This window comes from Mytilus edulis, unplaced genomic scaffold, assembly GCF_963676685.1.
Source record: "Mytilus edulis unplaced genomic scaffold, xbMytEdul2.2 SCAFFOLD_612, whole genome shotgun sequence".
Taxonomy (NCBI): Eukaryota; Metazoa; Mollusca; class Bivalvia; order Mytilida; family Mytilidae; genus Mytilus; species Mytilus edulis.
The window spans coordinates 1-27,508 of record NW_027268501.1 but is presented as its reverse complement, the minus strand read 5'-3'; the positions used below and the strand labels follow the sequence as shown (position 1 = coordinate 27,508).

Below are 27,508 nucleotides of genomic sequence, written 5' to 3'. Positions count from 1 at the left end.
AACATTTGTACTAAGTTTCAAGTTGATTGGACTTCAACTTCATCAAAAACTACCTTGACCAAAAACTTTAACCTGAAACATGCACTTTCATTTTCTATGTTCAGTGACCGTGAAATTGGGGTCAAAAGTTTAATTTGGCTTTAAAATTAGAATAATATATCATAGGGAACATTTGTACTAAGTTTCAAGTTGATTGGACTTCAACTTCATCAAAAACTACCTTGACCAAAAACTTTAACCTGAAACATGCACTTTCATTTTCTATGTTCAGTGGACCGTGAAATTGGGGTCAAAAGTTTAATTTGGCTTTAAAATTAGAAAGATCATATCATAAGGAACATGTGTACTAAGTTTCAAGTTGATTGGACTTCAACTTCATCAAAACTACCTTGACCAAAAACTTTAACCTGAAACATGCACTTTCATTTTCTATGTTCAGTGGACCGTGAAATTGGGGTCAAAAGTTTAATTTGGCTTTAAAATTAGAAAGATCATATCATAAGGAACATGTGTACTAAGTTTCAAGTTGATTGGACTTCAACTTCATCAAAAACTACCTTGACCAAAAACTTTAACCTGAAGCGGGACAGACGGACGAACGAACAGACGAACGAACGAACGAACAGACGGACGGACGAACGAACGAATGGACGCACAGACCAGGAAAACATAATGCCCCTCTACTATCGTAGGTGGGCATAAAAATCCACAGTAGCTAGATTTGGCACAGATGGGCTGTCCACTATGGGCAGGAGGAAAAAGCAAATTCCACAAGGGCTGTTGTTCATACTAAAATATTGACAAAAGAATATATCCAATGCATATTTGCAGAAACGACATTATTTCTAGAATTGTATCACTTTACTAAACAATAATCACAAATTTATATAAAAAAAAAAGATGATGTAAAATGCATTGGTGTTCGGTGACTTCTAAACTTCACTGCTAGCAATCCTGAACAAGATATCTGATGATCATTTGATAATCCATTTAAATGTTTATAATGTTATTCTCATTTGAATTAAATATAAATAAAGGTGTAGACTGAACTAAGAACTTCTGTACTTTTTCAGGTTGCATAGGCATGTAAAGTAAAGAATTTAGTATAGTTTCCTTCAGTACTACATTAGAATAAACACGACTAAGCCCTGCTTCTTTTGAGATATTCTTCATCATATTTGCAAGTTGTCTTTCCCCTAAGGACGTGACGTGTACCAACTGTCATCAGTCATAGATTTTTGACACCTAGGTTGTTGGAAGAAGTCTTCTGAAGCTTTATTACGCTTTGTTAAATATTTCATCAATGAGGCAACTGGACAATATATGTCTCTAGTTTGCAACCATTTTTGGACTGAGTTCACCAGGTTGTCTATTAGGATCCTTTATCTCTACATATTCCATTCCATTGTCATCAGTCTTAAAAACAAACATATGAGTTCTATAATCACGTTGTTTAAGACAATTTTTGTATGTAAAATTAAGGGTCAAATCAAGCCACACTTTGTTCTGCAATCCTTTGGGAGTGTTGATGGTTAAAACTGGTGATCTTGTTAACTTTGTCATGTCTTCTCCTGAAATTGGTGGTGGTAAGTTTTTCTTCACAACTTCCATTTTTATTTTCCGCATCATAGCTTTGAAGACCTTGTTTGATTTATTAAATTCATGATCAGTGAATAAGGATAATGACCTATTATAAGGGAAAGTAGTCAGGTGGCGGTTGATGGAAGCTCTGATGCCTCGGAATGAGTTTGTTGCGTATAATTTACCATCAGCTGTTCTTAATTCAGCATAAAATTTTTCAAGTCTTTCATCAAGAACTTTTGTGGATAAATCTTCAAAATTTGGATCAAATTCCCTTTGTTTCAACCATTCTGAAAGGAAAATAGCAAGGACTATCAATGTGTCACATAAAATGAAAACAGTAACAACACTTAAAATTAATATATAAAACAGTTTTCTATGTATACCAACTTAATAATTAACCAATAAAAAATTGAGAATGAAATGGGGAGTGTGCCAAAGAGACAACAACCCGACCATAGAAAAAAACAACAGCAGAAGGTCACCAACAGGTCTTCAATGTAGCGAGAAATTCCCGCACCCGAGGTGTCCTTCAGCTGGCCCTTAAACAAATATATACTAGTTCAGTGATAATGAACGCCATACTAATTTCCAAATTGTACACAAGAAACTAAAATTAAAATAACACAAGACTAACAAAGGCCAGAGGCTCCTGACTTGGGACAGGCGCAAAAATGCGGCGGGGTTAAACATGTTTGTGAGATCTCAACCCTCCCCCTATACCTCTAGCCAATGTAGAAAAGTAAACGCATAACAATACGCACATTAAAATTCAGTTCAAGAGAAGTCTGAGTCTGATGTCAGAAGATGTAACCAAAGAAAATAAACAAAATGACAATAATACATAAATAACAACAGACTACTAGCAGTTAACTGACATGCCAGCTCCAGACTTCAATTAAACTGACTGAAAGATTATGATTTCATCATATGAACATCAGGCACAATCCTTCCCGTTAGGGGTTTAGTATCATACCATCATAACATATATGAGAAGAACATAACCTGTGTCATGCCAACAACTGGTTTTTGAATAAATGTGTTTAGTTCCGATGCAAAGACCCTATAAGTGAATCAATATTAACGCCAAAATATGCAATCTTTAATGACCTGACAACAGTATCGTAACTATATCCCTTCTTAATAAGTCTATTCAAAGGTTTGATTAGTTTTTGAGGTGAATACTGACACCTTTGTGCTTTATAAAGAATATTTCCATAAAAAATTGGATGTGAAATACCTGAACGTATAAGAAGTCTGCATGTTGAGCTATATTTACGAATGATGTCCTTATACCGATGATAAAATTTAGTAAATGTTTTGACTAATTTGTGATATCAAAAACCCTGGTGTAATAATTTTTCAGTAATACATAAATTTTTCTCGTTAAAATCTAAAACATTGTTACATACACAAGCGAATCGTACAAGTTGAGATATATAAACACCGTAAGATGGTGACAAGGGAACGTCACCAACTAAAAATGGATAATTAACCATAGGAAATGAAAAATCGTCTCTTTTATCATAAATTTTAGTATTCATTGTGATTAGTTTTAAAATCATGTCAAATTTCTATATATCAGTCAAGGTGTTTTTCTTGACTAACTGTATAAGGGAATGCTCAGAAATAAATGTTTAGAAAGCTGATGATGTTTAAAAAAATTACTTGGGATACTACATAACCAAATAGGACATGAAAGGAGGACCAAACATCTGATCTTTGCATTGACTCAGGAAGTTGCAACTATTATATGCTCCATCCAAAATTTATCACCATGCCTATATAACACATATTTTCAGTACCATAATATGGGATAAAAATGGTTACTAAATTTTATATGGAGCATGGGCGTAGATGTGAATTAAATATTTTGATCAAGATGTCACACAACCAATTGAATTTTCTAAAATCTACAGAGGGGAAGATATCATAAACTCAAATAAACTAGGGTCTTTTTTTCTGAAAAAATGACAACTACTTTATCATGTTTATCCTGTAACACTATAAATGACTAAAAGTCCACAAGAAGTGTGTTAATTACACATGATGGTTGTAAATTAATTTCTAACATACCAAATTTTCACATGATGGTTGTAAATTAATTTCTAACATACCAAATTTTCGTGATCTGACAAATATTTAATATACTGACTTATTATTTATTGTTTTAGGTTGGGTTTTGGTGAAAAAATTTAAAAGCTTAATCTAAAACAAAACAACTTTCTAAGCATTCATAAATTGACACGCTCTCAATTTAAACTAGAGGCTCTAAAGAGACTGTGTCATTCACCTTGGTCTATGCATGCTACAAAATGTATGTGCATATCATAAACAAAGGACACAGATGGATTCATGACAAAATTGTGTTTTGGTGATGGTGATGCATTTGTAGATCTTACTTTACTGAACAATTATCTCTATCTATAATGAACCTATGAATCTATCCTAGTAGTTAAAATATTTGTAAATTTTACAAGATTTATAAAAATTATGAAAATTATTAAAAATTGACTATAAAGGGGTCAATTGACCATTTTGATCATTGAAATTATTTGTAGGTCTTACTTAGCTCTACATTATTGCAGTTTATCTCTATCTATAATAGAGATAAATACTGATGATGTTTATCATCTTAACAACGTGTTTTATAGTACTTTCATTTGTCTTTGGTCTATTATTATGTCACCCGATCGACAAAGTCGGGTGACATATTGCTTTTCCTCTGTTTCTTTTTCCCTATTATTATTATTATGTCACCCGATCGACAATGTCGGGTGACATATTGCTTTTCCTCTGTTCTTACTATTATTATTATTATTCTTCCAATGATTTTGTCCGGCAGTTTTCTTGAGACAATGGAACCAAACCTAATGATAGTTGACTATAATGAGGAACACAAAATTCCGGGTTGCAGTAGGTCATAAGACCATTAAAATGGCTGCCGTTACCATGGAAACAGAACAAATGTGAAAAAATTAAATTTTTGGATTTTGGTGAAAAATTTGGAGATGCTTAAACTCAGAATCATTATATTTTGATACAATGTAGGTGCCCACTATATACTTCTTTTGGATGATTTTTGGTATTCATTGGAACTACTATGTTGCCATGGATACTACACCAAAAATTTCAAAAATATCAAAATGCTCCAAATTTTTGAAACTTTAGCATAACGATGAGCAACTTTGGTAGAGGTGGAATTTGGCGTTGGAATTTCGAAAATGTCTTGTGTTACCATGGAAACAAGGCAAAAATGGTCAAAACGCTTTAAAAAACCTTAAAAAGTGTCATTTACCTCCCTTAAAATGGTAGGTCAAATCCATTGAAACTCTGATGGTATGTTCCCTCCCATGTACCAATGGAGTATCTGCCATTAGAAATTTGGAATGGTCTGTGTTACCATAGAAACCAGCCAAAATGTAAAAAATTTCAAAAATTTCAAAATGCTCCAAAATTTATGAAACTTAATATATTTGTTGACTGTCAAGTCTGCATAAGACTTTTGAAATTGGAATTTCCAAAATGGCCACCGTTGCTATGGAAACTGCAGAAATGTCAAATATTTTCAAAATGCTCCAAACTTAATGAAACTTAATATTATTGTCAACTGGCATGTATAGATGAGACTTTTGACTTTGAAATTTTCAAAATGGCTGCCGTTGCCATGGAAACAGCAAAAATGTGAAGTTTTCTAAAATGCTCTGAATGTACTGAAAATTTACAGAAACATGTATTGCCATGTATGTATGTGCATTCACGGTTAAACAATTTTGAAATGGCTGCCGCTTAGTGGCAATAGGGGGAAGGGTGACATCCGCTATTGCTTGCAATGGCAATTCTAGTTATTATTATTATTATTATTTTTCTTCCACCTAATTTTGTCCGGCAGTTTTCTCAGAGCCAAGGAACCAATCTGAATGATAGTGCACTATAACCAGGAACCCTGACTTTCCTGTTTCTTTCCGGTATTTGGAACTAAAAAAATGGCTGCCATCACCATGGAAACGAAAAATGGTGAAAAAATATAATTTTAGAGTTAAGGGAATTGTTTGAGAATGCTTAAGCTTAAAATCTTTAGATTTTAATACAATGTAGGTGCCCACTATATACTGCTTTGGGATGATTTTGGCAATCATTGGAACTGATATGTTGCCATGGATACCACACCAAAAATTTCCAAAATATGGAAATGCTCCAAATTTAATAAACTTCACAGAAACGATGAGCAACATTGTAAGATGTGGAATTTGGCGTTGGAATTGTGAAATTGTCTGCCGTTACCATGGAAACAATGCAAAACAGGTCAAAATGGTCCAAAAAACACCTAAAAGTGGCATTTACTTTCTTAAAAGGGTAGGTCAAATCCATTGAAACTCTGATGGTATGTTCCCTCCATGTCCCAATGTGGTATCTGCCATTAGAAATTCGGAATGGTCTGTGTAACCATAGAAACCAGCCAAAATGTCAAAAATTTCAAAAATTTCAATATGCTTCAAAATTGATGAAACTTACTATGATTGTTGACTGTCAAGTCTGCATGAGACTTTTGAAGTTGGAATTTCCAAAATGGCTACCGTTGCCATGGAAACTGCAAAAATGTCAAATATTTTCAAAATGCTCCAAACTTAATGAAACTTAATATTATTGTAAACTGGCATGTATAGATGAGACTTTTGACTTAGAAAATTTCAAAATGGCTGCCGTTGCCATGGAAACAGCAAAAATGTCATGTTTTTAAAAATGATCTAAATGTACTGAAAATTTACAGAAAATGTATAGCCATGCAAATATGTGCATTCACTGTTAAAAGTTTTTGAAATGGCTGCCGCTTAGTGGCAATGGGGGAAGGGTGACATCCGCTATGCTTGCAATAGCAATTCTAGTTAATATTACTTTTACTGTTGAATGGTTTCATGTGATTTCCGTTTCACGTGGCTTGGTACTTATACATCTTGCAATGTGTTTGTATCGACTTTCATTTTTTTGTGGTTTGTTTTGTATTTGCGACTTTTTGTATTTATTTTGTTCTTATAACGTGACTCTGTACTTTAAAAGATCCCGTCAGTATGATATTGTTCTATTTATATGTCATTATGATATATTTCTATTATGAATTACAATATACGTTGAACCACAAATGTCAAAATCATTCAATCGCGTAGTGGAATTAACTATTTTTGGATTCTTATAAATTCTATATATAACTTTTGGACTAGTTTAAATCTCGGTCTATTTCTTAAATTTATTCTCACATACTTTTGATTTTTTAACCCTGTATGCTAACATTCCCATGAAAATTTTAAATTGTTTGTACGTACATTGAATGACAAATTTATATGACGTATAAAATTTTCTGACGTCAGACACTCAAATCAATAAATGTGTTCGTAGATAGTAGATGTTTTTGTGTTCTGTTAAATTGTTCCTTTTAAAATTGTTAAACGATGATGACTGATGTACCCATATTTTGACTATTATATTTATTGTGTCTGTTTATTTAACGCATCAATGTAAAAATATCTGAAATTGATGAGACTGTCATTAAAGTGAGAGGGTTAGCGCTATAGAACCAGGTTTAATCCACCATTTTCTACATTTGAAAATGCCTGTACCAAGTCAGGAATATGACAGTTTTTGTCCATTCGTTTTGATGCGTTTGGTTATTTGATTTTGCCATGTGATTATGGACTTTCCCAATTGATCTTCCTCTAAGTTCAGTATTTTTGTGATTTTACTTTTTATAATATTCAAAGATATCGATAATAACCAAAAGCTGCAAAATTTTCTCAAAATCACCAATTCAGGGCAGCAACCCAACAAAAGGTTGCCTGATTGTTTTTGAAATTTCAGGGCAGATAGACCTTAACCTAACAAACAAATTTATCTTCGTCAGATTTGCTTTGGTTTCTGAGATTTTAAACCAAATACTGCATTTTACCCTATGTACTATTTTTAGCCATGTCAGCCATCTTGGTTCGCCAGGCGGGGTCATTGGACACATTTTTTAAACTAAATACCCTAATGATAATTATGAACAAGTTTGGTTAAATTTGTCTTAGTAGTTTCAGAGGAGAAGATTTTCATAAGAGATTACAAAAATTGACGAAAAAATTAACAAAAGTTTAGTATAAGGCCAACTAAAATTAATTAGTAGATTTTCATCCAAAGTTTTGAAAAAAATGGGGCGGGTGGGAGGATTTTATTTCTTAAATTTTATTTAATATGAAACCTTCTTGCGACGTGAACTTCATTTATATATGCAAGTGTTATAATTAGCTTATACCATGTACATGTGTAAACATGTATGAAGAATCATACATAATTTTTCAAATTCTTAAATAAATATCTCTGATTGGCAACGACTGTTCTATGCAATTGCTACTTTAGAAAGCTATTTCCAGTAAACAGTAAAATAATGGAGAAATTCTCTATTCAGTTGGACTCCTTTTTAAGCAATGGTTTGTAGTCCCCATAAAATTATGCAAATGCAATGGTATGCAACACAAGTATTAAGAATGAAATGAGGACTCAAACAGTGTTGGTAATAGTTGGGTTGTCGCCTTTTAAGATTCTCAAGTTATGCAAGACTGAAGCAAATATAATTACAATGTAAAGCATGAAGTTGTTTAATGACTCTTTTAAGGGTATTTGGTGTTTTTGAACAAAAACAATAGCCATGGGTAAATCTTTCTATAACACAATGTGTATGTTTGCCGACTCTTTGAACTCAATATACGGTCATGAGATCTAACAGGTTCGTGCTTTTGTCAGTTTCTTTAATCCAGTTCTGTTTTTTTTCTACCAATGTGTCTCCACGATTCTTGCGCTTTTGAAATCTTTCAGAGCCCAAATTTGCTGACAATAAGTCAATGTTTTATTAAAAAAACATCCACGGTTTTCTAATGACAGAAATTTCCAATTTGTAACATACCGCGATTTGCGTTCTTGGGACACAGCGTATTACTCATAACCCGAATATTTCATGCCTTCTGGTAATCTATCTCTATTCTCCGTAGATGATATTGTCATCATTGAGCAGCAGAATTTGTGAACATAATCGTTTAAAGTACTCGAAACAAGAAAGATGAAAACCGAAATTCGAAACAGGAAGTTCGAATAAAACGAAATTATCGACGGTTACCGGTAACGAAATGAACAAAATCCGGAAATCGTAAAATTTTCAAAATAAAAAAATCGGGGCGGGACGATTTCAGAGGGGCGGGGCGGGGATGAAAATCTATCAATTAATTTTAATTGGCCTAAAGGGCAATAACTTGTTAAGGGTTTAATGACCAAAATGGTCATGTTGACTTTTTTTATAGATCTTACTTTACTGAACATCATTGCTGTTTACAGTTTATCTCTATCTATAATAATATTCAAGCTGCAAAATTTTCTTAAAATTACCAATCAGGGGCAGCAACCCAACAACAGGTTGTCTGATTCATCTAAAAATTTCAGGGTAGATAGATCTTCATCTAATAAACATTTTCACCATGTCAGATTTGCTCTAGATACTTTAGTTTTCAGAGATATAAGCCAAAAACGGCATTTTACCCCTATGTTCTATTTTTAGCCATGGCAGCCATCTTGGTAGGTTGGCGGGGTCATCGGACACATTTTTTTAACTAGATACCCAAATGATTGTGGCTAAGTTTGGGTAAATTTGGTCTTTTGGGTAAACTTGACCTATCAGGTCAGGTGAGCTAAAAATGGGATTTCCAATTTTGGTTGTAAAATGAGTCAAAGTGATAGGGTCAGAAGAAAATGTCCATATTAAAACAAACTATTGGTACAGAAATTGCAGTTAAAAGCTTGAGCTTTTTATATTTAGAGATGGTATTCTCTTAGCACCTTATACCCTATCTATACCTCAGTCATACTTCAGACTTTGAATAACTACATGAACAAAACTTTACTTTGATCAAATAAACAGGGAATGTGTCCATGGGACACAGATGATGCTTGTATATCAGATAAAGAGATATTATATAAAGTTATAAAGAACATAACTGAAGAAAGTGACCCTACCCAAATTTGTACTTGATCTAAGTTTTGTGGTAATAAATATTGTGTATAAGTTTCATGAAATTTTGTTGATGCTAACTTAATTTAAAGAACGGAAACAAAAAAATGTATACTTTTTTCATTTGATAGGTGCATAACTCTAGAAAACTTAGTGACAATCCCAAAAATGCAAATTTGACATATTATTTGTGGTTATAAGCATTGTGTACAAGTTTCAGCACATTTGGTTGAGGCAAACTGAAGTAAGAGAATGAAAACCAACTTTGGGGCGTATGGATGTAAGGAGGGAGGTACGTACGTACAGACGGATATATGTGTAAAACATAATGCCCCTTTTGTAATCTTTTACTACTGCAATACAATACAAGTTGACATAACTTAAACTAACCCTTGAAAGTACTAACTCCCCATCTTGTTTGTCTCTTTGTACCTCTTGTTGTTTCAATATCCATCAAGGCATCTATTTCCCCGTCATTCATTACAGGAAATCTTATACCAAGGGGTTCCTGTCCACTTTTACTGGTCTCTGAATCCTCTGCTTCAGAATCAGAGAAGTTGTCTCTAACAGACTGGTACAAGCTTTGAATAAAAGTAGCAAATAAATAGGTATATACTTATTTCCTTTCACAAGACATTTCAGTACATATACAAAAGTAAGCATATCTCTGGTTAACTCTCATGTGATCATTTTTTTTCAAAACTTTCAAAACATATGGCTAAAAACATGCAAAATAAAGGACAAACAAACAAAAACAACAGAAAAATAGAACCCCCCCCCCCAAAAAAAAATAAAAATCTATATATAATAGAGAATAATGGACCAAAAATATATAGAATAGAGACTAATGGTATAATAAATTAAAGAATATACATAGATATAAATGTAGACTCCCAATCTTCACCCTCATATTTAAAAAAAAAAAAAAAAAGAAAGGCAATTGTAATTTATTAAGTATGTACAAACAAGTTATGCTCTGCCATTCAAAATTATCTTGAAGTTGACAAGCATTTATCTGAAACATTAAAACAAAATAATCTGTTTATATAATAAGATTAAATGACTTTATTCAAAATGATGGTGTTAATGACAATTTTACAGACTGTCCATTACCGGAAGATTATACACCTGATTTACCCTTGGAAAGAATCAATTAGATCAAAAAAACAATTTACATTGGAATTTACTAGTAAATATCTGTAAGTCCTCTCAAATGAGAATTGTGAATGGAAGATTCCTTGGTGACTCACTTGGCTACTTTACATTTTATAATAGTAATGGTAAGAGCACAGTAGATTGTATGTTGACATCACAGAATTTATTTTATACCATCAATAACTTTATGGTAAAACCACCTACTGATCTATCAGATCATTGTTTAATAGCGTTGAATATTTTTAATTATAAAAATTCTAAAGAAATAGATAAGGAAGAACTATGGTCCCTTCCTGGTACATTTAAATGGGTGGATCAAAGTAAGGACATTTATGTTGATGCTTTATTAGAAGAAAACAGTGTAGAAGACCTTCTATCTTTAAATAAACTAATTGATGATAATAATTTTAATGATATTGATTTCTTAGTGACCAAAACTAATGAAATCTATTTAGAGGCTGCAAAAAAATCAGTTTCTTTTAAAGCAAGTTTAAAAAAGTCCATAATGCAAAGACATACAAAAAAGGCAAAACCTAAAAAAGTATGGATGTCAAATGATTGCTTACTCCTTAGAAAAGAAGTTCGCTCCCTTGGAAATAGATTAGCTAAAGCCCCTAATAATAATGCATTAAGATTGACTTATTGCAACTGTAAAAGAGAGTACAATAAATTGAAAAATAAATTGAAAAAGGATTTTTTTCATTCCTTGATAAAACAAATAATGAGATAAGCCCAAAGAACACCAAAGAATTTTGGGGAAGCATTAATAATTATAATTTTGATAAAACTTGGTGACTTGGTTAAAAAAGCTTTAATACATGTCGTAACAAGAATGTGTCCAAAGTACACGGATGCCCCACTCGCACTATCATTTTCCATGTTCAATGGACCGTGAAATTGGATAAAAAATATAATTAGGCATTAAAATTAGAAAGATAATATCATAGGGAACATTTGTACTAAGTTTCAAGTTGATTGGACTTCAACTTCATCAAAAACTACCTTGACCAAAAACTTTAACCTGAAACATGCACTTTCATTTTCTATGTTCAGTGGACCGTGAAATTGGGGTCAAAAGTTTAATTTGCTTTAAAATTAGAAAGATCATATCATAAGGAACATGTGTACTAAGTTTCAAGTTGATTGGACTTCAACTTCATCAAAAACTACCTTGACCAAAAACTTTAACCTGAAACATGCACTTTCATTTTCTATGTTCAGTGGACCGTGAAATTGGGGTCAAAAGTTTAATTTGGCTTTAAAATTAGAAAGATCATATCATAAGGAACATTTGTACTAAGTTTCAAGTTGATTGGACTTCAACTTCATCAAAAACTACCTTGACCAAAAACTTTAACCTGAAGCGGGACAGACGGACGAACGGACGGACAGACCAACAGACGAACGGACGAACGGACACACAGACCAGAAAACATAATGCCCCTCTACTATCCTAGGTGGGGCATAAAAAATTACATCTTATTGTTTTTATTTTCTCTTTGCACATTCCCATGCAACTTTTTTTCATATTTTGTTCAATGAAACATATGCCTTTCATAAGAAATGGGTATCAAGAGTTGTCTCCCATGTACCTCTAATTGTACTATTTTAGAATGTTCACTAATAAAACATTTGATTTTTCTCTCCCTTTAAGACTGTTCAAGTTGTGGTTTTGAATATTTGTAAGCTAACAGTTCATGGGATAACAAATAAACAAAGTTAAATCAATCCATATTAGGAACACATACATGTAAAATTGCTTATCCCATTGCTTAAACTTAGAGACTATACTCCTGGTCCAATGCATAACTAAAGTTTGTTCTTTACATAAAAGTACACAAAATATGAAATTATCAATGTTGAAAACAAAATATGCTAGTATTTAACCAGACCTTTGGCAGAATCATAAAAGTACCCTGTCAACTACATGTAATTATTGTTTTTACCTTTTTCTTCTGAGTGGGGACTGTTGTATGTAATCAGATCTGTTTGCAAAGGAACCTGAAATAAAATATCAATATATATAAATAATACTTTTAATTCCAGCATTACAACTTAATAGGAAATTATATGCAATATTTAAGGAGGAGAAATAACAATTTATATTTTGTGACCATGTTAAGAAATAGAACAGCTTACATACAAAGGCAAATTGTATTATTAAAATACAATCTTTATACAATATGTACTGCTTTCATTGAGAGGTATTATGCAGTTTAGAATTTTTATAAAAATGTTATCATATTATAAAAGACAGGGTGAAAAATGTTACACATTTTTCTCACTGGAACTCATATTTTACATCTATCATGTCTATCACATGAGAGATGGAGAGATGGAGGTTTTGATATTTTTTTAAATAGAGTTGTTTCCCATTATACATTTATTGAAATTAATTTGGGAAAATATTTTTACTCTTTATAATCATGTTAAGTGATTAGATTATGATATATATATACATGATATACCGGTATATATATATATATATTTAAAAGGGCATAAATGAAAAAACATAGAATTAGTCCCTCATTGTCCTATCATCACTTGTTTCCAGTAACTCCGGCTTTAGTACTGGCTTTACAGTTTGAATGTTTTTTAAAATACCAGTTTAAATTACAGGGCTCCATTCATTGGGGATGGATGTATAAGTACGTAGCCATGTTCAATTATTTTACCTCATTAGAAAAAACTTATTTTTCTAATCATTATTAGACTGCTATTCGTTTGGGAGGCTTAAATATGTAGTTTCTGTTGCAATTGCCCAATGCAGTTATAACATCTAAACTGTCACAACCTTTGGAAATTTGGAGTTGTGCCAGTTCACATCGAAAATAACTTTTTCATTTGGCATATCATTGTAATCTTTGCGCCGTGTTTGGAATTTAAAAATTGTATCAGCGTCTGTGGTGTTCGCTTAAATTGTATAAATTTCAAGATTTAGAAAAAGTTTCTCAGTTTGAATATATTTACATGATTCATTTGACATCGTGCTTTTATTGAAGAAGGATATCTGTTATCCAAAATATCTAAATTTTGTTCATTTTATAGTTATTCAATGGTGATGTTGTACCCTTTTTGACTTGTTATATATCATATTTTGTAGTGTACAGAATCATATTACATGATCCATCGCCCTGTAAGATTGATCGTTGAATATTTATTCAGTCATTTATATATTTAAAATACACATTTAACATGTTTAAAAAAAACAATGACAAACATAAATAGATTTTGATTACATTGTTCAAAAAGATTTTTGAAGCTCCTACATGTTAGAGGTTGTTGTTGATTGTGCAGATAATATCATAATAGTATGGGTAGTTTGAAGTAAAGGTTGGCAGTCTTTTTTTTCAACACTGAGAAGTTTTTGTAATTTGGAAAGGTAATTTTGAAATCAGAATTGTGTGGCTTCAACTATTGTGCTAGGTTCCAAACGTCAGATGGATTTATAAAGATTTGTAATTCACAAATTCAGTGATATGTCTACTCTTATCTTTCATTTCTAAGCTGCCATAAATTTCTATGATATAGACAGCGGCGGATCCACTGACTCCCTAAGAAGGGGCCACCCTGGTCATGCTTTAGTGATTCCCTATATAATCAACCAATTTTTTTTCCAGAAAAGGAGGGGGGAGCCCCTGCCCCCTCTAAATCTGCCTCTTATAGAAGATAATTGCAATGGGAAGGAAATGTTTATAATTAAATTTTTAATTTAAAAATTTTGTAACAAAATATAGAATTTTTTTGAAATAGATATTATAAATATAAGTGTGATAATATATATCATGTATATATATATCTTTGATTTAGTCACAATAATTATAAACTATTATGATTTATATACCGGTGCATCTTGATATATATTAAAGGCCTGTGCTGTTTTGTTTTAAAACCTTAGTCTGTTTTTTAGTGTTCAAGTTTTGGTACAACAATGTCCAAACTTTCAAGGCATAATTATTTTCTATATTAGCATACTATATTTTCATTCTTTTCCAATCGATCATAGACATGAATTCAAATCTTCATACATTTATTAAGAGTTTGTAACTTATTTTTGCTTAGCATTTTGATTTTCCGTATCACCTGACATTGACCATGTGTTGACTGATTAATAAATTCAACAAATATGTGCATATTCCTTAATGGCCATTCTTACAAGTAGTCTCTATCTTTATGACAAACTTCAATAGATTTGTTATCTACTGCATACATGCAATATTTAGCACTTACTGAAATACATTTCTTGATATACTGATGGTCATCTTCTGGTGACTTTCTTTTGTGGCCAACTTTAGATTCTGCACAGCTTGATGTATGTTTATTTTCATCATATTCATGGCTACCAAACTGTTTTAAATTGGGAAATCTCACAATCAGTGGAGAATTCTCATCTTGTAGATCTTTACCAGATGTCTGACCTGTATCATAATCTGTATCAACTGGTTCTACTTTCACTTTAATTGTCCCTTCACTATCAATACTTTCAAATGTATTTGAGTGGAAACTGATATTTTCCTCCACTAGCTGGTTTTCTATTTTAACTGGTACCTGTATAACTTTCAATGACTCTCCTTCTTTACACACCATCATTACTGGTATTGGTTGAATAGAAGTATCAATTGTGTCTGTTTGGTTTTTCCTTGTTCTATTGTTGGTTGGTTATTCTTTGTCTTATCTGAAATTAAAAGTCACACTAATTTCTTTAAACTTTCTAGTTCTGAATAAAATTGAGAATAAAAATGGGGAATGTGTCAAAGAGACAGCAACCCGACCATAGAGCAGAAAACAACAGAAGGTCACCAAACAGGTCTTCAATGCAGCATGAAATTCCCGCACCCAGGACGTGTCCTTCAGCTGGCCCCCTAAAACAAAAATATATACTAGTTCAGTGATAATGAATGCCACACTAAACTCCAAATTGTACACAAGAAAACTAAAATTAAAAATAATACAAGACTAACAAAGGCCAGAGGCTCCTGACTTGGGACAGGCGCAAAAATGCGGCGGGGTTTAAACATGTAAATGAGATCTCAACCCTCCCCTATACCTCCACTGACCCTCTAGCCAATGCAGAAAAAGTAAAACGCATAACAATAACGCACATTAAAATTCAGTCCAAGAGAAGTCCAATCTGATGTCAGAAAATGTAACCAAAGAAAATAAACAAAATGACAATAATACATAAATAAACATCAGACTACTAGCAGCTAACTGCATACCATCATAACATATATGAGAAGAAACATAACCGGCCGTGTCATGACTATATGACTATGTAGAAAGCCAACAGGAAACTACCACTTGGAAATTGTTTTTCATATATAAAATTATAAAAGTAAGTATCATAATGCACTAACAAAGACAAAATGAATGATACTCAAGTCATTTGCAAGTACTCCAATGAAAAAATTCAACTAACGGATATTTTTAAGTTTGAAAAAAATTATAGCAGTATTGCATGTATTGTATTCATAATTTCTGCAATTATTGAAATTTTTAAATCATACTGTTTATAATTGTTTTCCATTCTGTATTGTGTTTGAGCTTTGATTTTGCCATTTGGTTGGGAACTGTCTGTTTTGAATTTTTTCTTGATCTTCGGTATTTTTGTGATCTTATTTTTTTGTGAAAGCGATAATCTGTATAAATATGTTTAGTATATATGTGTTTCAATGTGTACATATACTAATATATATATGATAGCTAAATTAGAAAATTTATGACACAAATTAGTTTCTAAATCATATAATCATCTTATTTAACTCTTAATGATGCCAAAATTTGTGAATGAATTGATGTTGCTGTGAGTTATATAATATTTACTTGCACTTTCTTTCAGTACTGATTCTTTATAACAGGAAAGATTTCTCTTTTCGTCATACAACTAGGATTTTCAATACAAATGTAACTACTGGATGATGGGTCTTTCTGAGGAGACTTTGACTTAGTACTTAATGCAGCTTTAGTCTTCTCTTTTTCAATATTTTGTAAAACTATCGGAATAGAGTTTTTCTTGAGGTAGATTTTCCTTTCTTGGCCATTTAGAAATCTCAGTGCCTTTGAATTTAATAGTTTTATTAGGCTGCGAACAACTAATCAACCATTCACCACTTGAAGATCGACCAATCAAAAGCTTCCCAGGCGGTAGGGTTAAAAAATGTTCCCCGCAATAGTCATTTCTTTTCTTCATTAAATTGTCAACCACATCTTGATTCTGAATTATTATATCCTGTTTTAATATTGTCAGGGGGGCCCGATAGTAACGAGCACTCTTTCTCCGCCAATCCATATAAATTTTCATCTTTTTCCTTAACGGTAAGATCATTGCGATAAACAATGTTGTCTTATTTTAAGCTGAAAGTCCCTCACTAGTAAGGCTATGTTTCAACTCCTCAAGTAAAGTTTCATTTGCTGGACTAATAACAATATCTATATCAGACAATGGCTGTTTTATATTTGAATTGCTGACCTTCTAAAAGGCCATGTTCATCTATAACAGTATGAGTAGTACTTTTTGTAGAGTCCGTGAAAGTGTGAAGTAAAGGTAGTCTTATTTCCATGAATTCAAATGTAGGATGAGTCATAACAAGTGATATTGGAAAATTAAAGGGAGGTAATTCAGATGTCATTTTATTACAAATCCCTGATACAGCTTTTGATTGCTTTCTTATTTTATTGTATAAAAGTTTTGATGAATAAGAAAAACTGATTTTTAGTTTTTTAAACTGTTTTTAAAATGATTCACATTTGGGACTGTTTGCCATTTTTTGTAGATAAAAAAACCTGCAGACCCATGGCCAGTTTGTGGTATATGAGAATTGAACACACATCCAGTGTCGGAGTCATTCAAACTGTCAGGTGTCCCCATCATTACATGGTGTAATATACATTTCGAATCTATTATCATCGTCCATTTCACTGTTGTTATCCTGATTCCTCAAATTAACACAAATGTTCTCACAAGACAAATCTAGTTCACTGGTTTCCATATTTCTAATAAATGGTATCCTTCAGCTTCTTTCTGTGTATTACATAATGTAAGGTTAACTCACTGAAATAAAATTAAAGCATAAAAAGTATAAAAGTTACATATATATTTACTTGAAAATCACCAATAATTGTAAGTTCTCTTGACATTTTAACATGTTTAAGTTTTCTTACTGTAATCTCATTACTTCTTAAAGCTAGTAAATCATTTTTTGTTATAAAAATACCATGACGAACTTGATTGATTATTTCGCTTATACATTGCAGAACTAACTCATTTTGTAACTTTTGTATATCATTCAATGAGATTTTTTCTTATATTTGCAATATCAAATTTAAGTTGTATAAAAAACACAAAAAGTGTTTTGTTTGAAATATTACAATGTTTGTGTTCTGTTTGAAATATTACAAAGTTTAAAACACAAACATAATATATTTTGTACAGTTGACAATATGTAAAAACAAGAGGCTGTCACAACGACAGCAAAACCGGATTTATTAATCATGTTAATATTTATTTGTGTCCTGGCAATATCACAAGAACCATTACTGATGAATGTTGAAAGTGAAAATCGTCAATATCAAATTTGAACCTCCATTTTGTCATCAGTATCAACATATTAAAATTTGAAAAGCTTAGATTGAATGGTTCATGAGTAAAATGCAACAACGTGAATGGAAACGCCATTTTACAATCTTTCAAGAACCATAACCACCTGAACGGTAAAAGTCAAAATCGTCATTATTGAACTTGACCTCTATTTTGTCATCAGTAACAACATATAAAAAATTTCAAAAGCTTTGGTTGAATTGTTCATGAGAAAATGCACGGACACGACTGGAAACACCATTTTTCAATCTTTCAAGAAACCATAACTCCTGAACGGTAAAAGTCAAAATCATCATTATTAAACTTGACCTTCATTTAGTTGTCAGTAACAACATATTAAAAATTAAAAGCTTCGGTTGAACGGTTCATGAGTAAATGCACGCCACAACATTTGATTGCCGCCCGCCCGACCGAGCCGCCCGCCGTACATCCCGTAATCAATAACCGACATTTTTGTCTCAAAAAATCCGGTTAAAAATTGTGGAAGTGTCTACTAAAAATGTTTTTTTAAATTCTGGAAGGAAGAACTGAAAATTTAAAACTATCCAGGATTGGCTCCAACACTAGGAACCCCCCTCCCCGCTTTTCCCCCGATTTCTACATTACTATCAAAGCTGGTTTTAATCATAACCTATTAAGTTTTGTTTAAGAAAGAGATTTCAAAAGTTACATTTTGAAACAAGAAGTTGATAAGTTACTTTAACAAATTAATAACAATGAAAATTAACACTAATTTAAATATTTCAGGTTTCTCAAATTCTTCGTCAATCTATCCCTTTCTGCACCCATTGTATAAAAAAAAAATTTAATCAAAGTGTGGTTTGTTTGATCTCAGTACTTCATTGGTTAAAATTCAATTATGACGTAGAATGTTCTTGCTTTCCTCTGAAATTCCTATTGTGACGGCATGAAAAAAAGCGACCATGCCTGATGACGTCACATAGAAAGAAACACATCTTTTGCAGATCATTAGAAAAGAAGGAATGTTTGCCTGCATAATGTTAGAAAATCATTAGAGAAACAGATTCTACCACCAAATCTCGAGTAATACGATATTTATTCACTCTCGACAGATAAATTTTAAATATTTAAAATGCTCTGGCAAGCCTCGCGTTCTAAAATTGAAAATTTAAACTGTCTCAAGTGGATAAATATCGTATTACACTCGATGCAGTGGTAGAATCTATATTTAATATATATGGTGATAATATAATGTATTAGTTCATTTTTTCATGTTTTTATTTGTGTTAGCTGGTAAATCAGATTTAGATCTCTCAGTTAGAAAAGTAAATTATTATTTATCATGTTTATTCTCCCTGTAAAAAAATATTGACTATTCAATTAATATCATTATATTCATAATGAAAATGTAAGGATAATCCCTCCCAGATTATCATATAGGTTTAAACATTTTCATTCTCCTTTGAAATGAGCGTAGAAGGACATTTAAATACTTTTATAAAATAATGTACTTTCTTAAAATATTGACATTAAAATAAAGTAGATTGCAATTTATGAGGGTAAAGATTGATGATTTTTATCCTGATTTATAGAAATATAATTTTACAGTCTTTAAATTTCTATGAGGGCAAATGTCAACAAACTTCTAATATATTAAATTTGATCTAAAATAGCATTAAATGACAGTTGACCTTATTATACGTCAACATCTTCTTATTTATATATAAACCCATTTTTTCCTGATTTTTTTTTTATTACAAGTGAAGAATTAAAGGTTGTTTTTTCTTTAAAATATTGTGATTTTTATATTATTATACATGTACATAAAGATGTAACAGCATCAGCACTGGGCACTGTTAGAAAAAAAAGCCTCTGACATATAGGTATTTACTGGGATGGCATTCAGTGACAGTAGTTCAAAATAAATTGACAAAGTTAAATTTGTCTTTTTGTTTTTCTAGCAGTACTTCATTTCTACAACAATAACTAGGATAGAGTTATTTCCCTTTTGCATAATTAGGGCCACTATATTGTTTAAAGAAGGTACTAGTTCATTGTACTGTTTTTCTACAAGCAATTTTGATCTGTTGGGAATTGTTGTGGCTCTGTCCTTTTTGTTTTTATTTAAACTGCGATTCATCTTTATGAATATAGTAATGTGGGGGGACCAGGCAATCTTTGTTATATATCTTCATTAATATGAGGCAGGCATTACCTGTGAATGGGGACAAAGTCTGTATGAATTTATTTTTTTGTCACTTAAATATTTGTTAAAAAAAAGAAACGGAAATACCGTACATTTCCGTAACGTTTCCGATTTTGGTTCTGTTGTTAGGGATGTTACTTGTGAGGTTATTTAAGTTATGATGTCAAGTTCAATGTAAACAAAGAAACGCAATGCATCAGGTAACGGTAACCGTAAGGTAAATTAATATCAAAGACAAAGAATTATTAAAAATGAAAAAATTGGTATTGTGTTCCTTAACATGCTTAAGTTCCTATATTTTACTAGACTACTCAAAGTCTCACGGCAACGAGACGGAAGAAGGATGTTGATTTTCTGCGTTCTGCGCAAATGTGGGAATTAAAAAAAACGACATAAAAAAGTTTGAACAATTTTGAGTTCATTAGTACAATAAAAATTTTCAGGAAATTTTCCTGATTTTTTTTTTTATTATTTTTTCTACTGTAATAGGGGACTTCGTCCCCATATTATTCCTTATAAAAAACATTTTTTTTATTATGGCCGGATCAACTTTAGATATGGGGCCGGATAGATATGGGCCAGATAGATTCGACATGTAAGCCAAGAAAAAACTAATTTACACATGTAGCAACTAGAAAAAAAAATTTAACATCAAGATCAGTCAGGGATACTGACAAACAATGACATGAATGAGCCACATAGACGATAAGAAAATTGTTAGTTTAAAACAATATTTATTCAGATAAATCAACATTAAAACATATTATACAATGAAATAATATTAGGGGATTCAGAAACAAGCAATTTGCTTTTACAAATCTGTCTCCCCATTACAGACATAATACACTTATTGAACAATACATAAATATAAATACCGGGTAACTGGCATGCTCTGTAATAAATATATGAATATGAAAAAGGTGAAAAAGGAAGAAAAAAAAATTCATGAGAAAAATAAAATAAAAAATAATAAAAATAAACGTGAATAATTGTAATTTGTACAGTGTGAAATGCTTGGGGTTCCTATTGAGCGATGAGGCATTAACATCAAGGTTAAAAACGTTTACTTTTAATAATATATTTTTTGTACCAAACTGAATAAAATACTATTTTTGGTCATCTGAGAAATTGTTAGTCATGTTAGTGTTTGTGTGTATATGATTACATAAGGCACCAACAGATCTTGTTTTGCAATAATCTTCATTTTGTGCGGTACCACTCATGGTAGTCCGAGATTACTATGAAGCCCAACGGCTGTTTTGTCATGTAAACAACATTTGTAATAAAGCCAACAGCACACTAGGTTTTCTTTGAAGGAATCTTAACATCAGTTCCACCTCAGTAAAGGAACAGGCATATAAATCTTTAGTCAAAACCATTGCTAGAATATGCCTGTTTCAGTTTTGGGACCCTTACTTTACTGAGGATATTAAACAAGATAGAAAAAGTACAAAGAAGGGCTGCTAGATATGTCACTAACCGACACAGAAAACATCTCAAGCGTTAGTGACATGCTAGATCATTTAAAATGGAGAGACCTGGCACACAGAAGAACCGATGCATGCCTGGTCATGTTCTATAAAAATCTCATATCACCTCATTTACTATCACAAAAACAGACAGATTTATTCAATCGCTCAGACAGTCCAGGAACATGCACACACTCTCATACCAAATTCCATCCTGCCGAACACAAATAAGACAACAATCATTTTTCCCACGCACAATTAAAATCTGGAACAGCCTTCCCCCGAGTATTGTGATGAGCGACTCTATAGAGTCGTTCAAAGTAGCCGTCTCAAACTACACCTACAGCCCGTTAATTCATCATGTGTAAATAGTGTTATCTTAATATTTAAAAAATAATAAATTAAAAATATGCACTACCACTATGTAAAAAAAAATTTGTTTTTTTGTTTACCATCACAAATTTGTTATATTTCACTGTATATATATCTTCACAAAGCAATGCGCAGTACAAGTGACGTAAACTTCAACGTGTTGAAGGCGGTCATTATATAGTAGAAGAAGTAGAAGTGTAGTCCGAGATTACTCTGAGGCCCGACTGTTTTGCCAGGCGCTGTAAAATTATCTCTGACTACACTTAAACTCACTTATGGCTTTTTCAAACTGCTCCGCACTAAACAGGACAACAAACCGAGCACAGTTACCAACGGTTAGATTATAGCGAATCTTAATGTATAAGATGATAAAATTTTCAAAACAAAAGTTTTATACCTGTGTGTCGGTCTTGTTTACTGGTTTTATGGACCCTTCTTTTTGCTGAATTTTCATTTTACAAAAAAAGGGGTATTCTAAGATTTAAATAAAGCTGTTGTAGCCTTGGACAGAAGTATTTTCAAACCGAAGGAACATATAATTCGTTCTTATTCTTCCGATTCGATCGTCTGTCTCATTAAATATTTACTTGACCTTTTCTACCTTCACAAAAAAGAAAATCCCCCCAAAGACCAATATTACATTTCACAAATGATAGAAGACGACGTCCATTATTTCGTTAGTTTTCTATTTCACTGATCAATACGAGAAAGATATGTGTTACTGTCTCGGATTTTCCCCCCTATATAACTTTTTATAATACTGTGTTATATTAAGGATGTACATATGTGATCTACGGTAAAATTAAAATAAATTAAGAAATCAAAATTGATACTTGAAGCCGGAAGAGTATTAGTTATAAGGATCAAAATAAGCTAATGTTTACCTTGTTGAATTGTACATAGCATGTCCCGACTCTTAATAAAATTTACTTTACTTACGTACTTACTTACTTGCTTACTTACTTACTAAACATATTGAAAGGTCAATCATGGAGCGCATTTTCGAGATATTTGATTTATAGAATATGGCGGGAAATATATTTACTGCGACTGAGCAGACTGAGATGTGTTGCAAAGATCCATAAATTGACTCCTGAATGATGTGTGTACAGAAAACACCTAAAACTATCTGATGCACGTATTATCTAATATTTTTTTCAGGTGTCCAACTTAACATATATACACATCACTAAGTAAACTAATTCTTAAGACATTATAGTCATTAATATAAAATTATATTTATTTGATGCAGCTTTAGATGTACAAAATAGCGTCATCATCTAATTAAATTTAGTATTTAAAATAAAATGAAAATATCTTTATTCAACCACACAAAGGGACGTGTGATCACAGGCACTTGTCTCAGAAAATAAAACATTTTCTAGTATACCTTAATTAATATAACACGTGTAATATAAAGTTATAAATGAAAAACAAAAATATACTGAGACAAGTGCCTGTGCGTGTGATCCTGTCTCGATTGTGACATGTTTCAACCTGATCCAGAGATTGAGCCATGATCCAAACTTTTGAAGTATACTGCTAACATATCTTTAGCGAACCTGCCTCAAAGGGCAAGTGAGCATTTCTCCTCACTTGTCGTTTTTTGGTATTGCTAAAAGTATATAATAGATACAAATATTGATAGAATTTTTAAAAGCAAAACTGATCACTGGGATTAGATCTACAAAACGAAATTGTCAGTTAACACTTTAAATAGTAATTGCATTATCATGATTTTTACCAAAAAATGCTATAATTATTGTTGAATATGCAGGTGAGCGACAAAAGCTCTTGAGAGCCTCTAGTCGTTTTTACTATACCTGTTTTCGTTTAAATTTTATTTAAGCTGAGAAATGAAAGTAGAGCGAACAAATATGTTCATGCGCAAGTTTTATATGGTTATATAAGGCCTATAAAATTGAAAAAATATCTTCTATATTATTATTAGTACTATTATACCTAATATATGCAATTGACTTTTTTTTATTTCAGGTCAAAATATTTATGATAATTGTTGTTAGTGACCTCACTTGTTTTATTCCGATTATATTATTCGTGACTGCAAAAGATGCATACCAGAGAAATAATACCAAAAGCAAAACATATATTTCTAGACAGAGAGAAGACCACGAACCTATAATAAGTTTAAATACTCCAAATAAAAAAACAGTCAATAAAGATGAATTGTAAACCTTCTTGGTACGCTTTATTAAAATGACTCTATCAACTTCGTAATTTATTTACTGTTTTTGATTCGAATTTCGGGCGTCACTGATCGATAAGTTTTTTGTTGACGAAGCGCGCGACTGGTGCAAATTCAAAACTTCAATCCTGATATCTATGATGAGTTTGTTTACAACCACAGGCACTTGTCTCAAAAAAAAATATTCCTATATACCTTAATATTAAGGTATATAGGAAATTTTTTTTTAGAGACAAGTGCCTGTGTTTACAACCACTGGATCGATGCCTGCTGGTGAAGTTTTTATTTCCGAGGGTACCACCAGCCTAGTAGTCAGCACTTCTGTGTTGACTTGAGTTGTCATTGAGATAGTCATAATACCTGAGTTGGTGGTGAACGCTGAAGCTGAGTATGTGAATATTACAATTGACGACTTAGAAAGCTCAAATGGTAAGAAATAAAATTGTTTTTTATTTGTTTTGTGATGTTGGAAAAACTATTCTTGTCAAATAAACAGTTTTGTACATCTTTCACACGATTAATCGACTAATCGGTATTTCTATATATAAAGTTCTTCGCTACACTTGCAGTGTTTTTATGATAAGATGAATTTTATGCTAAGGCATTACTAAGGTTTCGCTAGCCTTTGTATAGTCCTGGCGCCTGCAAAACATGTTTAACCCCGTTTTTCTTAGTTCGTATTTTTACAATACGGTTAGCTGGGTTTTTTTTATTGGTGAAGGCCGTACATAATAATTTAATTACTTACATCTGTTTTAATCTTTATGTTAATTTTGGTGGATATTGGTCTCATTGCCAATCATACCACATCTCCTTTATTTTGATATTAGAATTACAATATCTTAAAACTTAAAAAGGTGATGGTAAGTGTTTTTGATATTCGATACGGTCCTTTTGACCGGTAATTAGTTATTACGTTAAACGATTTACAACACTATTATCGTTAATCACTTTGAGAAAACAAGTGTTGTTTTGTCTTAATCACAGTGGAATCATTCATAATACTTGTATTCCTTTTTTAAAACGAACCATTCGAGACAGGGACTTCACAGAATTGCAAAGATGGCATTGATGCTAACTTGGACCAATTAAATGAAGAGAAAGAACAGAAAAAGGAAATAAATCAAAAGAAAACCTATCTGAGTGATTACTCAAAGTCACGGAAAAGAAGGAGGGACAAAACATTTGGTAACTATTCATTTAGATCTTAAAAAATCATGACTTTAATATAATACTGTTTGTCGAAAAAGCATTTATTAAGGAACAAAATAAACTTAAAATATTGATAGGTTATGGAACTCCTTTTCGAGATATTTTATTTATAAACAGAGGATAGAAAAGGCTGACGCATACTATTGCCTAATATTTGCATTGGTATTAAATCGAGTCTTCAATCGAAAGCATGAAATATAGAATCTGCTTAAATTTTGGTAAAAAACTTTTCATGAGTTATTGAATAAATTAAATTTTAATGTTAGTATTGTTATGCGTTTTACTTTTCTACATTGCCTAGAGGTATAGGGGGAGGGTTGAGATCTCATAAACATGTTTAAACCCCGCCGCAATTTTTGCGCCTGTCCCAAGTCAGGAGCCTCTGGCCAATGTTAGTTTTGTATGATTTTTAATTTTAGTTTTCTTGTGTATAATTCGGAGTTTAGTATGACGTCTATTATCACTGTACTAGTATACATATTTTAAAGGGCCAGCTGAAAGACGCCTCCGGGTGCGGGAGTTTTCTCACTACATTGAAGACCCATTGTTGGCCTTCGACTGTTGTCTGCCTCTATGGTCAGGTTGTTGTCGCTTTGACACATTCCCCATTTCCTTTCTCAATTTTATGTATATCTATGAATTTATAAGAATGATCAAGCCTGCATAATTATACTGTAATAACCTTTTCGGTTGTAAAAGTCACTCGAGTTCTCAGAAGGCGCAATTAGGCATGTGCGTGCCGTCTATAGCAACAACGGTTTGTGGGAATCCTAAGTTGGCGAAGCCGCTTACTACATAATCAGCCGCTTGGTTTCTTGGGAAATTTATGAATGTTTTAAGTTAGAAACTTGTCTTATTGTCATGCAAGCTTCGTGTACAAGCTGTCGATTTTCCAACTCCAAATAATGCGGCCAAAGATCGAAAGTCCATCTGTGTACCAAGATACCAAAGAGTCATTAGAAGTCTTTTGCTAACAGGAAACAGCCGACCGCATCACTGTATCCTTCTTTTTATATGTGGACCAAGCTCTTCTTCCAAGAAACTAAAAGTTTTCCTTTAAGTAATTGAAATTCTAGTATTGTGCCTCCAATCCAAATTTCACCAAACACTTATTTCATCAATGTATTTGTCATTTGTTCTCTCTTTTGCCAACAGCGCTCTTTCTGAGCATGGCTTGCTAGCAAGATCTATGAAACAACATATATGCCATTTTTCGCCTTCGTTGCAAAGATAGGGAAAAGTTTCGTTTTCTCCTCTGTCTTTGATTTTGCAGGGACCATTCTCCTCTTTATTCTTTTATTCTGTATTCTTACAGAAAAAAAACTAGTCTCATTATAATAAAAAGAACAAAGCTAAACATTTTTTTTCGAATTATGTGCTCCATATTAGTGTCTTGCAAGGAATATCGAACATGTACGTCATTTGTGACGTCATAAGTAACATCATATAAAAAAGAAGATGTGGTATTATTGCCAATGAAAAAAAGGCTCCACAAGTGCCCAAATGACATAGAAATTAACAACTATAGATCAATATATGGCCTTCAACAGTGAGCAAAGCCCACACTGCATAGTCAGTTATAAAAGGGACTTGACAAATGTAGAACAATTTAGACAAGAAAACTAACGGCCTAAATTATGTACCAAAAAATAGCAAAAAAAACAAAATATTTAACAATGAATTACAGCCTCCTAACTTGGGACAGACACATACATACTTC

General features: G+C 32.1%; 1 protein-coding gene across 1 annotated transcript; it reads right to left on the bottom strand.

The window, feature by feature from the left end:
- Positions 1-711: 711 nt before the first annotated feature.
- LOC139507597 (uncharacterized) lies at positions 712-17,009 on the bottom strand. The gene is made up of 5 exons (XM_071295811.1): positions 16,589-17,009; positions 14,996-15,440; positions 12,712-12,766; positions 10,001-10,191; positions 712-1,871 (listed from the first exon to the last, which is right to left on the bottom strand). Exons 2-5 carry the CDS (start codon positions 15,003-15,005, stop codon positions 1,330-1,332), a joined length of 798 nt encoding a protein of 265 aa, XP_071151912.1. The 5' UTR covers positions 15,006-15,440; positions 16,589-17,009; the 3' UTR covers positions 712-1,329.
- Positions 17,010-27,508: the final 10,499 nt, after the last annotated feature.

What these genes read in the sequence shown, in the direction of transcription:
- LOC139507597 (XM_071295811.1), bottom strand. An exon ending in TCCCCACTCAGAAGAAAAAG is followed by an intron (nt 10,192 to 12,711) that starts GTAAAAACAATA and finishes TTTTATTCAAAG; the next exon opens with CTTGTACCAGTCTGTTAGAG. An exon ending in GGGAGTTAGTACTTTCAAGG is followed by an intron (nt 1,872 to 10,000) that starts GTTAGTTTAAGT and finishes TTTTCCTTTCAG; the next exon opens with AATGGTTGAAACAAAGGGAA.